This window comes from Mycetomoellerius zeteki, unplaced genomic scaffold (assembly GCF_001594055.1).
Source record: "Mycetomoellerius zeteki isolate Tzet28-1 unplaced genomic scaffold, Tzet1.0 scaffold223, whole genome shotgun sequence".
Lineage (NCBI taxonomy): Eukaryota > Metazoa > Arthropoda > Insecta > Hymenoptera > Formicidae > Mycetomoellerius > Mycetomoellerius zeteki.
The window spans coordinates 1,113,131-1,127,509 of NW_017257198.1; the positions used below are offsets into that span (position 1 = coordinate 1,113,131).

The 14,379-nt window shown below is 37.2% G+C and overlaps 1 protein-coding gene across 2 annotated transcripts in view; it reads right to left on the reverse strand.

Moving 5' to 3' along the window:
- Positions 1–14,379, reverse strand: part of Msp300 (Muscle-specific protein 300 kDa) — a 59,373-nt gene that overhangs the window by 9,890 nt on the left and 35,104 nt on the right. For both annotated transcript variants that reach the window (XM_018448552.1, XM_018448553.1), the window contains 13 exons: positions 12,116–14,366; positions 10,632–11,943; positions 10,106–10,469; positions 9,343–9,951; positions 8,455–9,240; positions 6,885–8,045; positions 5,827–6,606; positions 5,097–5,744; positions 4,377–4,978; positions 3,608–4,250; positions 3,126–3,464; positions 2,510–2,815; positions 1,669–1,820 (listed from right to left, as the gene is read on the reverse strand). In XM_018448552.1, coding sequence (XP_018304054.1) covers positions 1,669–1,820; positions 2,510–2,815; positions 3,126–3,464; positions 3,608–4,250; positions 4,377–4,978; positions 5,097–5,744; positions 5,827–6,606; positions 6,885–8,045; positions 8,455–9,240; positions 9,343–9,951; positions 10,106–10,469; positions 10,632–11,943; positions 12,116–14,366 — 9,953 coding nt within the window. The remainder of the gene's footprint in view (positions 1–1,668; positions 1,821–2,509; positions 2,816–3,125; positions 3,465–3,607; positions 4,251–4,376; positions 4,979–5,096; positions 5,745–5,826; positions 6,607–6,884; positions 8,046–8,454; positions 9,241–9,342; positions 9,952–10,105; positions 10,470–10,631; positions 11,944–12,115; positions 14,367–14,379) is intronic.

The window sequence follows — 14,379 nt, forward strand, 5'->3', positions numbered from 1 at the left end:
CAGGCGATGTAAATGTCTAATTAAGAAGGTTAATTGCATAGATGTTTTAAGATTGGATCGTTGTGTAAGCGATCGTAAATGTTTTGTTTGGTTTTTCTTAATATTTTCGATAGAGTAAAATTAATTCTACATTAGTCAAAGAATTATAAATGAAAAATGGTCTATTAAACCTGGGATATGTGTTAAATAATTGCATATCTAATATATGAGAATGTCTGCAAGCTATTTATATTTATGTACTATTTATACTCCGTTTTGTGGCGCTAGTCGCATTACGTCGAATTTGGTCAGCACTCACATTGCGTCGTAACCATTATTACGTACTTGATTTGTAATTTTTACGCAACATTATGTAATCATTAATTGAAATACAAGCATGACGAATAATGATCGGAAATTTGTCGAAAAATTTTATCGTGATTGACTATTACTATTTAACAGCTCAATTTTGAAAGACATTACTATAACAGTTCAATTTTTAAAGACATAATTATAAAAAATATGAAAATTTAAATTTACCTTAATAACTTTCACAAAATTGTTTGTCACTATCATTGTTTCGCAGTTTTACTATCGGTCTTCTTAAAATAACCTTTGTCGTTGATTCGTGATATGTTATAATATTTCGTTTTGAAATAATTGCACTATCGTTTTACAAGTATTTTAGTTTCCTCGCTCATTGACCAACTGTTTCACTACTGACTTTGTGACCGAAAAGTCAATTGCTAGCGCAGTGTTTTGGCAATGATTTGGATGCGTCATGGTAGGATAACAGTTTTAAAAACCTTTATTAAAATTGCAGCACATCGCACCGCGTCGGTATTTCTACTTATTAAAAAACGTGATCTCATAAAACCTCTCACAATCTTCCCCTAAATATCAAAATTAAACAACAGATATCCCTTGCATTAATTATATTATTTTTCATTAATATACCAATATGCTAATGCAAAAAATTAAAATGATATGATCACCTGAAAGAAATACTAAAAATACTGATTACATTACAAATATAACGATGGAACGTAGAATTGCTGAAATAAAAAATGTATATGTCGTAGGAAAAGGGAACATATAAGCAGAAGCTTCAAATGCACATTTATACATGCACATGCAAATCTGCTAGAAGGACCTAAATAGCACCTTTTATTGCCAGCCCAAAGATCAATAAGCTATTATAAAACTTATAAGGTATTATAAAAAGACAAATATAATATGAAAAATTTTGTAAACTAGAAATTAAATTTTTATCAAAAGAAATTGGAAAGAATTAGAAATTAAATTTTTATGATTACAAATATTGTCAATTTTATTCTCCGTATTAAATAATAGTAAAAGTGCATGTATATTTTATTTCTGAAATTACAATATAACCGTGACATTAAAATTTGAAAAAGTAAAATTTTATAAATCCGAAATGCAATGTGAAATGCGAACATTTGCTATATTTTTGCTAGAATAGGTACATGGAACAAATATTAATTGTTAAAGTTACATTCTATTATTTTTATACTATTAATCTATATTTGTAAAAATGTTTTTCACTTGACTACCTATGTTAACTAACGATAAGATAATATTGAATTGACTTAGTTGGCTAGCAATCACGTGAGGCGGTGCTGGTCCACATTTTGAGCAGATATAAAAGCAAAATGTACTTTGACTCACGATTCGACGGATTTTTGTAGTTTCTCAAGACGTTCCTCAAGGTTTCGTGCCGGTGCTTGCGTAAACGCTGCGAGATATGCGAGTACAGGTCCTACCAAGCTCTTCACTTCTTCCGTTTCAGGTTTAAGTTTTTCAGCTTCCGTTACGAGTTCCTGTCCACAGCAAAATCAGGAAGCGCATTAACTATCTTTGATCACCATCTTCAAAAAGTTTTTAATGTTACTTTAATTTTTTAGCACATATTAAATTTTAAATTAAAATATCTATTTGTGAAAATGTCGAGACATCTTTTATAAAAGTAAAAATATCGTTTATATGATCGTCCTTCACGAGCGTTCATCACGGCTTGATAATTCGTGAGCGACTAAAGTAGTTAGCTTTGGAGGGCCGAGCACCTGTGGTGCCTGGCTGTGCAAGTCTGACACGTTCGGCATTTATAAAGAGGGTGCATCAGGAAAAGAGAAAGATAGAACTAATAGTATATCTGTACCCTTAGCGCACGGTAAATCGATAAGAATGTGTATCCACATAAAATGCGACATTACATAGCCATTTAAAGGATCAAAAAGTATACTTCGCGTGACGTACATATTTTCTATTATTATACGAAGTTTTATCTATGCTTATATCAATAATTATAGAACATGCTTAACCCACTTCCAATATTTTTAGCTATTTTTATGTGATTTATTTAAATTCATGGAATATATATACGTAGCATATAAGACACATTATTCCGCTATTGATTCTCAAACTAATTGTACATTTATATTGTTTATGATTAACTTTTTCTTAGTAGACAAATTATTATTTTACCCATATTAGAAAAATTGTTACTTACTTCTAATACTTTAACAGTATCGTGTAAATGTTGTTTCGATCGCACCACTGTATCGACGAGTTTATTTTTTTCCTCAGTTGCGGTCAACCGTGATTCGATGAGAGCCCATTGCGCTTCCAAGTCTTCCCAATGTCGCGATAATGCCTCGAGTGCATCCCTACGTCCTTCGAGTCCCGAAACTAATTCCCGCCATTCCGAATTGATCTCAGAGAGCTGCGATTCTATCGCTTTTTTGTTGTTAATATCTGCGAGTCGGAGGACTTCTTGTCCACGTTCATTTAAAAGATCCAACTCGAATTGTTGATTCTGCGGAAATAAAAAAGACATTAAAAATGTATCTAATTAGTATCGAGCGTAGTATATATGTCGTACATAAAGCAATTTAATTCTTTTTTAAATATATGTATGCGAGTGTAAAAAGAAGAATTAATTATAATTTTTTAGACATTTTTTTATTTTATACATAAAAAAATGTTTAATTGCAAATATCATAAACATGAGTTCAATATGATTTGGAGATTTTATTTAACTTTTTTAGTGTAATATAAAGAATACGTAGTTATAATCACACAAAAGGAAGAAAAAAAATTATTTATATCTGTACTTCTTAACACACCTGGATGTCATTCAGGGCATGCGTGATTTTCTGAATATTGAATTGCAATCCAGCTAATGTTGTGACCGGTTCATCCGTGAATCTAGTTCTGCTGATAACGGCGCGAACACGTTCCAAACTCTGTGTATAATCTCTCCACATCTCTGCACCCTGTTCCAACCGTGAACGTTGCGATTTAGCCGTATTGAGGGTGTTCTTTAACAATTGAGTATGCTGCTGTTGTTGAGCACTTAGTTCCTCCTGCTCATAACTATCCAAAGACGGCCAGATTTTATCTGCCACCTGTTGAATTTGTTGTGACACGAGTTCGCGTATCGAAGATTCGGAGCTGAAATATATCTAAAAACACAACAGAAATTAAATGAAACTTATTTATTCACAACAATATTAATTTTGTAAACAGTCGAAATTTAATCTCTCACTTCTTAATTTAACTAATTCAAGTAATCTAGTTAGAAAAACAATAACAAAAAGTGTGTCACCTTGTGTTCTTCCAGATCGCTAAAAATGTTTTCAAAATCGAGTCCCTCTTTATTGCTCTCAAGTCGAATCTCAGCTTCACGAGCCCAGCTGTGAAGCTTGTCTGTAAGAGCTGCGTAATCCAATCTCATTTGCATATTACTCTCGAAATAATTTCCACGCTCTTCCATCTCTCGCGGTAAAGATGTCAACAAGGAAACTGCTTCGCTTAGCATCTCCTTTAAAGATCCAGGCATTCCTTCTTCATGTCGCAGTGATTCCTTTAGATTTCTGATTCTATCTAGATATTCGTTTACATCAGCGCAAAGGACATGATGTTTCTTTAATTCCGCCTCGACGCTCGCCGGATCTCTTTCCAACAGTGGCCTAGACTTAACTTCCTTCTCTTTGTTCTCAAGCCAGTCAAGAATGTCTGCCAATTCACTAGCGAGTCTTCTATGCTCAGCTGCCGCCAGTTCGTGTTGCTCTCTTTGAGTTTCTACTGCCCTTCGGAGAGCTTGTAATTGCTGTTTCAACGATTGCAGTTGTTCCGTCACATTATTCCTATCTACAACCGAACCTTCCGCCGCTATTTGCTGTCCTTTGTCCGTCGCACTAGCGAGAGTAGCTTCGCATTCCTGAATTTTTAATATAGCGTCGTCGTACCTGTTGAATTTTTGATGATTAAATTAATTAATCATTAATAAATCATTAATAAAATCAAATTCCTACTTAAAATTTAAGGTACATTGTTTATTTAATATATTATATGTATAGCCACAATTACAGTACCTTTTAATTTTCTCTTCCGTTGTTTGCCCAGATTTCTCAATATCCCGAACAATTTCAGTATACTTGGCAATGAAAGTAGTAATCTCTGCGATCAAAGCGATAAATTGTTGACGTAATAATAGCAACTGACGAAGTTTCGCTATTTGTGCTTCGAGAATTCTTATTAAATCATCTTGTTGGGCTAGAACGCCATGTAGATCTCCTATATTAGCAGATTGAAGATCAGATAATTTAGCTTTATTTGTTTTGAGATCGTCCAAAATTCTTTCATAAGCGGCCAACATTCCTTCCACATCTTCCACACGAGCACCGATCGGCTTATTCAGATCATGAAGTTCTTTCTGAATGTCTGTCATGAATTGAATTGCCTCCGCCACTCGCGCGGCTGCTTCTTCAGCTTCATCTATACTCTTTTGGAGTGCGATTGCTCTCTCATTTATCACACCGGCCACTCGTCCGTGTGCTTCTTTCATATTTTTCAACTGTTCGCTCAATTGTTGCTTATCGGCGTCACTCACAGTCGGTAAAATTGATTTTCCTTGTTGATTTATTTTTTCTATGTCATCACCATATTCTTGCGCCTCTTTCTTCAATCGATCGTACTGAAAAAAGAAGAAATATTCGTATTCTTAAAATATATCTTAATGCACAAAAGATATACAAGATGCATCAAAATCTTGGTGAAATTTTTTTCTGTGTTTATAAAGGGTATATACATACCTTAGCAAGTTGTTCACGAAGAATGTCAAGACTGGAAGGTCGCAACTCGGAAGAGGTAGCCACTTCAGCTTCCTTAATCCATCGTTGACACTTGTCTAATTCACTTTCAAAAGCCTTGCGTCCCTGAAGAAGATCTGCTAACGAAGCTTGTTTTTCTTTCGCCTCCTTCTTCAACTCCTCGTAATCCTTACTTAGATCGTCCAGAAGGGCCTGGAGTTTGGCACGACTGTCTGCATTACAATCTTTCAGCAAACTGTGCCCCTGTTTAAGAATATCTTTAAGGCTTTCGTTAAAGGAGTCGATATCTGCTTCCAATCCGCTGTGTTGCGCAATATCTTGCTCAACTTTCGAAGCTCTCAAAGGCAGATATCCGCTGAGTTTCTTTAAATCGTTGCCTTTGGACTTTATCCAATTTCGTGCTTTTTTAATATCAGTCTCTAATTTGCGACGTGCATCAGCTGCCGCACTTGCGACGGATATTTCTTCCCTCAAAATGGCGCATAATTCAACCTGTTCGCCGCGCAAAGATCTCGTGTCAGCTTCTAATTGCTGCTGCTCGCTGGTTTCCAGTTCATTCTGCATATTTCCAACTCGCTTTTCCAATGTATCTATAATCAATTGCTTTCCATCTGCTTCTTTCAACATAGCCTGTAAAACGTAATATCATAATTTAAAAATAATATATATTGATATTTTTTAAGGAGAAACTAAGAAAAATGAAGAATTGTACCTTGAGAGTGAGAAGCCTTTCTTCTGCCTGTTTGCTTTCGAAGCCAAACAATTCAGGCATCTTTACTTGTTGTTTTTTCTCCTTAATCCACTCTCGATTCTCTTCGATTTCTCGCCTAGTTGCTTCGATGCCTTGTGCCGTCATCTCTAAGACCTGTGCTTTTCTTTGTAACTTCTTACCAATGTCCGCGTATCGTCTCTCTATCGACTTGATTTGCTCTTCTATTTGTTGAGAATCTAGATTGCTGACCGAGTCCATCACTTGGTCACCTAGTTTCTTTATCTCTGCCAATTTCTCTGTTCCCTGAGATTCAAATTCGGTTGTAATGTCCTTGAGATTTGAAATTTTTTGACCGATAGTCAATCCACTACCCTTCTCAATCATGTCGACTTTCTTCGATAGGCTATCGAACCATGTTTGAATGTCCTGTACTTGTGATCTGTATTTCTGGATGAGATCTTGAGCTGCTTGTTTTCCAGCGATAGCTTCAGTCAGCTCAGTTTCCAGTTTGTTCAATCCTTCCTCAATATCATGATCCTCTTCTTGGATCGACAATTCCATCAATGCGCGAGTGCGACGTTCGCCTACATTGGTAAGCAATTCGTTCATTGCCTGCAACTCGGCCTGGGCAGCCTCCTCTCGCAGTTTCGCTGGTCGTGACTTCCATTCAGCGCAGAGGGCCCGTTGCTGATTAATCCAAGCACGAAGCGAATTCTTTTGTCTCAATTGCTCCTCTAGTTCACCCACCGTTTTCATCACATTTGCCAAATGCGTTTGCATCTATATATATATAATAAGATACATAATATAATTAATTACATTAAATATACATACGATTTCGAAATTTCAATTTATATTGTATACATTTAATAGAAGTAAAAAATTTTTATGTATGGAAAAATTAGTATGAATTAACAAATTAGACAATGTGTGTTAAACAGGTCATTTATATTTTTCATTCTCTGTATTTCTACATTACATTTTACAATGTTAATTAATTTACAGTTTATTAATTACTACAATTATTAATTTTATCTAATTGATTAATAAGTACATACCTGGTCAATGAGATCATCTAGTCTTGTTCTGACTTCGACTTCTCTCGCGGGGACTTGAATAGGTGGAGCATCAAGTGGACTTCCGGGTCTAGAGACGCATGCCGCCGCAGCTTCGCAAGCTTCCACCGCTAATGCCAATCGAGCTTTTTCGGCTTGCAGCTTGTTGTGTAGAGTTCGAGCACTCTCGAGGCTCTGCTCAGCGGAAGTTAAGTTATTCAATGGAACCTCCAATCCTTGAGTCATTTCCGTCTCGTACATATCTAGATTCTTCATGATACTCTCCAGAGTATTCTCGTATTCCTGAAACTTAGTCAAAGACTCCGTCAATCTATTCTTGATTTGCAGGGCGGTGTTCAACAACGAATTGTAACTATCTTGAACATTTTGCAATTGCGTCTCTATAGTTGATCTAATAGTAGGATTCGCACCGACATATCTATCTATTTGACCGTGACCCTTTAATTTTAGTTCGTCTAATATTTCTTGATATTTCTGAATTTCAGCTAACAATGCTTCATGCTGTTTGATTTGTTCGATCGTTTGTTCTTTGTTGGTAATATAGAGAGAATTGTGTGCCATTAGTTGGAAAGAAATTTGCAATAGCCATTTTTCTGTTTCTTGTAAAGCAGCATGATACGCATTGTACTCTTGCATCTCATTTTCCATAAACTTTTTCTTCTCGCCGACAAGTTCGGCTAGCGCCTTCCATCGGTCTAATAAATGTTTCGTTTCGTTTAGCGTCGTGTTATTTTTCGCCCACGCTGACAGTTCCGTTGCTTCCGTCATAAGATGATCTAAGTCGGATTTTCTATCGTGAATTTCCTCTTGAATGTGTTTGTATCGCTCGAGCATTGTTTTCATCTCACCAAACTCGCCCTTTGTATCCGGAGACCCTTTAACGACTCCTTCGTTCTCTTCTAACCATTTTGCAAATTTATTATGCGCTTCCGCGTGATCCTCCCAGCGACTCAAAACCGACTTTACTTTAGCTTGAACCGTATTGAGGTCTATGCTTAATTGTTCCCAATTCGAACGTAGATTGGCCATATCCGATCGTAACTGATCTTGTTGTTCAGGAAGAGCCATGTTAATTGCTTTTGCAAAAGCATTCTGTAATGTCGATAGTAGATGTTGACCTTCCGTCACGCGTGTCGCCACCAGCTGAATTAAAATAATTTTATCGTTAGATAAATTTAATTATATTTAAATTATTTTTGTCTGGAAAAAACATTAAAAGGTCATTAAGATCGGAGGGGGACAGTTGCGTCCCTTTCCTTGTCAGTTTAGTCCGCTCTATCTTGCTATGATATTCTGATGCGCTAATTTCCGGACACCCTGTATATTTAATTAATAAATCTGTCAAATATTTATTAGATTATTCTAATATTTTTGTTAATGTATAAATTTTAAAAAGTATATATCTATTTTAGAAAAAAAATAAGACGTACGAATTTATATTTTTGTGTATGATATATTTTTTTATTAATATGATTAGTAAAATAATCTAGTAATATATTTCATCGAACATTTCTTGCAAAAAATTTTCTGTATTTTTTTCAATAAAACTCACCCTCAAGGTTTCTAATTTATCCTTTGCCCAAGCCGTATCTCCCACACCGATACAATCTTCTACCGAGCCTTGAGCAGTGCGTAACCAATCCTCCATTTCCTTTTTGGCTTTTAAGAATTCGGTATGATCGGCGAGATTCTTCTCGACTTTGGAGACGAGTCCTTGCGCGTCGGTCAATAACGATGTGTACGCTGACTGCAATTGTACCGTCTTATCTCGCGCCCAGCTGCAAGCGCTAATCTCCAATAAAGCTTCACATTTGTCATTCAAGTCTTCCAGAACTGGTTTTTGTTTAATTGCCTCTTCCACCAAATATTTACAACGTTCTAAATCCTCTGGAGTTTTGTTATCTTTAGTCTGTTCGTCTGCAATCTTCTTTTGGAAGTGGTCTATCCATCGCTTCATGCCATCTAACGTATTCGTGAACTGGGACCAGCTTGAGATGCAGTTGGCAAGAGTTCGTTGCGAATCGTGGCATTGTGCTTGCAAGGATTTCCAATCGGCCTGTATTTGTTTCATGTCTTGCTTAATGGAATCTTGGCCTTCGGGTCCCGTCTTAGATATCACAACGTCACTCAGCTCGATCACTTTCGAGATCAACGTGTCGCCTTTTGGCAAGGACGAGATGATTTGATTGACTTTATTCTCTCGTTCGATAATTCGTTCCTTTTCGCCATGAGTATCACTATATTGTTGAAGTTCGACTTTTGTATGACGCACACAGTCACCTGCCTCGTTCAGAGCTTGTTGGAATTTTTCGTGATCTTTGACTTGGTCTTCCAAATTCTAAAATAATCAAAGTAACAATATTACAATATTATTATGTTACATTCCTCTCTCTCTCTCTCTTTCTCTCTCTGTTTGCAATTAAAAAAAAATTCTACTTACATGAATTTTTTCAGAAATTAATTTCTTCGAACTGTCATATTTATTGATTGTCAGTTCGTACGGATTTTTCGATATGCTGGGATTTTCAGTAAGACGAGTCTTCAAGCGATCCACCGTTTCGCCATGACCATAAATATCTTTTTGCAAGATCTTATATTTTTCTAACAGAGCGCGTTTCTCACTGAGATCGTTTCTGCATACGTCTCCTGGTTGGATCTTGCCTTCAACTTCCTCCAACCAATCCGAAATAAGTCGGTGAATTTTGTTGAGCTCCTCCAACATACTTGCTCTTGCTGACAGTCTTTGTCTCACATCTTCGACGTCGACTAATAGCTTATCAAATTCGCTTTTTAAGTTTTCGGTGTCTTCTTGAATCTTTGCTGCACCGTTTTGTTCCGTGTTCATAATAACTTTTTCTTTCAATTCCAGAGCGTAACGTAATTTGTTCTGACCTTGCTCCAACGTCTGTCGAATAGCTTTACACGTGTGTAACTTATTGTTAACTTCGATTAATGTACTGGGAATATCTTTACACTCGCTCAACTTGTCTCGTGTGCGCTCGATCCAATCTTGACACTCTTGGTATAAAGTATTGTGTTGTTGATGTTCCTAATTAACATTTTTTTTTTTTTTAGAAAAAGTGATGAATATATTATTATAAGCAACGTCATATTTGTATAATGAGAAAGTATACAATTAAAATTGAAAAATTTTTTATTAATAAATATTTATGTAAAACAATTAGGTAATAAATAATAATTACCTGATAATGTAATTCTAATCGTCGCATTATTTCTTTAGCCAGAGATAGCAGTGCATTGTATTTGGTAGTGAGTTGCGTTATTGCATTAGAAATTCTCGTGTCGGCACATGTTTCCAGCAACATCTGAGCTTTCATGTTCAAACGGTCTAGCTCCTTTTGCCAATCAAACAATGTTTGCAAATGAATCTGGAATTGTTCAAGAACGTTTTTCTTCTCTTCCAGACTATCTTGCAATTTATTAAACGTTTGAACTAATTGTTCGGTTTGCGTAAGCCATTCTGTAGCTTCGGAAAATTGATCCTCGTATTCAGTCCACTTCACTATGCCGACTTCGAGCAAACTCTTTGTGTTATTTAGCGAGTCTCTGTTATAAATATGAATATAAAAAGTGTGTTTGTTTTATAATACATATATAAAATACAATATTATATATAATATATAAATATTATAAAAATACAAAAATATAAAATCTAATATCATTATATCTTTTTGTATTTAAGAAATTATGTTTATTTATTTTACTTACACATAATTGTCGTATTCTTCTTGTAATAGCGCCACTTCTTCTTCGATTATTTCTTTGTCTTCATCGTCTGCGATCTGACAGGCGGCGTTGCCTTGTTCCAAAGCTTTCTCCAGCTTCTTCTGACCTTCAGACAATTCACTCTGTAAAACCTTAAGCTGTGTGATTTTGCTGGCCAAAGATTCCTTGTCTCCCGTAGGCTCCGAGCATTTACCGAGTCTCTCTTTGGCTGCTCGTATCCATTGAACAAATTCATTACCACTATCGATGAAGGCCTGATGCTGTTCGACAGTCTCCTTTTGCTTTGCATATAATTCTTGAGCTTGTTTGCTCAGAGTCTCATATTTAATCGAGATCTCCGTGGCCGGCGTCGCTTGTTGTAAGTCTTCGGCCTTTGTAGTGACTGATTGAATCATTGGTTCAAACGCCACGATATCCTGTACAATGCTGTTAGTTTGTCGTAAGTTTGCCTTTCTTTCTCCAATTGCCAAAGAGCTCAATCCAACTAAGCCTTTTCGAGCTTTGGAAACTTTTTGTTCGCACACCTGCTGTAGCTTAGCCTCGCGATCGCTAATCCACTGCTGCAACTGCGAATACGACGAACTGTAATCCGCCCATTGCAACAGACTCGTCTCGAGATGTACTTTTGTGGTTGAGATCTTTTTTACCAGGCGCTCCCAATCGTTTTGAATTTCTTTCAACTGAGCGTTGATCTCCTCACGACCATCCGATCGCGTGTTTCTCATGACTTTCTCGCCGCAATTTACAGTAAGATGTATCAGGTTCTGACCTTCCTCACGTTTTCTTAATAATTCCTGGATTTTATCAAGTCTATTCTGTAGTTCTTCGCGACTGCTACTTGAGGCAGCTTCTGTTCCTTGACGTATAATTTGCTTGGCATTCTCGATCCAGTCACGGGCTTTCTCAAGATTGCTCTCATATTCTCGATGTTGAGTTAGATTGGTCTCAACTTTGTTTAATACATCTTTTGCGAGATTCACTTGCACCTGGTAACGTGAATTCAAATGTCGCAGCTGATTGTTGACGTAAGTATCCAAGTGAGACGAAAGTAGACCGGCAGCCGTTTTGTTGAATTTATCAATCTGCTCTTGGCCCTTTATTAAGTTATCGAGCAATTCCTTCACTTCTTTCACCTGTTTCTCCTTTTCTTTCAGATTCGGCAAAAGAGCATTTTTTTGAGCTTTGATGAGAATGTCAAACTGTTGCAACCAGTCGCTGAGTCTCTCGTATTCATCTTTATAATCGCGCCATTGACTCACAGTAGCCTCCAATTGATTCTTCTGTTGTTGAATCTCTGCAATAGAATATACGAATTTATTTATTAATACATTTAAAACTGCAATTATTTCTTTTTGTAGGTTAAAAATTATTATTGATTACTCACGATTATTTCAATATTTTTTTTTTCATTTGAAATTATCAACATTGATTTATTAATAAACATTAAGTATTTGAATAATTCTTACCTTTGAACAATCCTTCGAAACTTTCTGTGAGTGCTCTTATTTCGTTTCTGATAACTTCTTGTCCGATGGGACTAGTACTGGCGCAAACAACGTTTCCAGTATGCTGCAAATGTTCCACTAACAATTCACCTTGAGCTTTCTTATTCAACAAACTCTCGAGCGGTACCACTGCACTCTCGATCGCTAGCTTATCACTAAGTGATCTCTGTTTCATAGATGGTATTTTCTCGCGAGCCCGGCTAAGCCAACCGATGAGATCATCGTGAGCTTCTTTGTAAAGACGGTGGTCTTTATACTGTTCCTCTCGTTCGGCCAACAAAGATTTAATCTTCTCGAAAAGTTCGTCGAACCTATTCAGTATATCTTGAGCTTGCGAGGCAGCTAATCCTTGCTGACCACTCGCAATCATCTCAGCGACTTTGCATTTGAGACTATCAACCTCGATATTCTCGCAACGAACCTTCTCCTCGAGCACTTTGATTCGCTCCAGTTGATTTCTTTTTTCCGACATCGTTGTTTGAAACTGTGAAATCTCATCGATCGATGTTTGCATGTATTCCACCGTCTTCTTGATAGATTGTATTTGTTCCAATAAACCGGCCCATTTGTTTATTGAGTCATCCAAGTTTGTCTTGGTTTCTAGCATCTTTGATGCCAAGGCACTCCACTGTTCCTGAAGTTTCGCTAAAGCGTCATTAATAGTTTGATGGCCAGCCGGAGCTGTATTTGCTAGAACAGCCTGGGCTAGTTCAACAATACCCTGAACTTTTGCAAAACCATCCTCTTTATATAATAATAAATCTTGTACAATGTCCATTTTTTGCTCCAAATCTTTCTGCGAAGATGCGCTTAAGTCAGAGCAGTACGCCAGCTTATTTTTTATGTCTTCTAACCATGTGGTGCATTCTGCCAATTGATTATCGAAATCTTGATGTGTGGTAACATACTGATGCCAACGATTATTGAGCTCTTTGACTTTGCTAGAAATCTGTTGATATTTGATGCTCAAATCCGATATGTAAGAAGTGCGAGAAGTAACAGTCTTATGCAGTTGCTGAGCTCGCTCAGCAACGGCGTCAATTTCTAGTTCTTTAGCGCGAACTTCACCTTGAAGGGTGCGTAATTTTTCAAGCTGAGTCTTTTTCTCTGCCAAAGTGGACTTGAGGTCAACGGCATGTAACTTTGTATCAGTATCCCTCATCCATGCTAAACATCGTTCTTTCGATATCTCGAATTCGCTCCATTGTTGAAGCTTGTTCTCCAAAGACTCGATAGTAGACTTAACCGCTGAGATCAAGCCTTCCCATTCTTGTTGCGAAGAATCAATCTGTGACCGGATGTTTACCTGTCCTGATTCCAGAGTACCCGGTATTACTTTTTCGCCCAGAGACTTGATTTGTTGCACTCGCGATTTATCTTCCGGTAGACTGTGCAATAAATTCTTTAGGCGATCCAAGTTTGTATGCAAGGATACTCTCTCTAGTTCTACGTCACCCCAAAGACTTACGGCATTGTGCGTGGCATCCAGCCATTCATGCGTATCTAAAACGGCCTTGCTATACTGTTGATGATCGCTCACTATGCCTTCATACCTTTCTACGAATTTCGTCGCGCGTTTTAATAATACATTGTATCTATTCGTTAAATTATTCAGCGTTTGATCGATCTTATCGGTACGATCGGGCAAATTATCTGCTTTATCTCGGAGATCCAGCAGATCTTGCTGATGCGTTTGAGTATCATGCAAGATGGTGCGATAGATCTGCAATTGGGCACGTTTTTCATCCAGAGTAGTTTTTAGTTCGATTTCTGGCTTCAACTGAGCTTCTGTATTTTTCAACCAGTTCTCGAAGGCCTCGCTGCATTCGTCGAAACCGGACCACCGCGAGATCTTTGCCTGTAACTCACGTTCGGTCAAAGCGATGCCGTCAAAAAGCTCTTCGAAGGCTTGCTGGAGATCCAGTAATTGCTGACGAATAATCTCTCGGCCCTCTGTGCCGGTCATAGGATACAATCGTTCGCCAGCCTCGACTGTGCTGTTTATCAAGAGAGTAGACGAGGACTGACGAGCCAAAAGTTCTTTTAAGGTTTCCACATTTGAGATCAGCTTCTGACGAGTTCCACCACTGACGTTTTCCTTGGAGAACTGATAACGCATTCTTGCGTTCGCTAGCCATTCGGAACATTGTTTATAACGATCTAAATAGCTAGCGTGATCAACTACTGCTTGTTCGCATTTTTTTACCAATTCCTGAAACAGAATT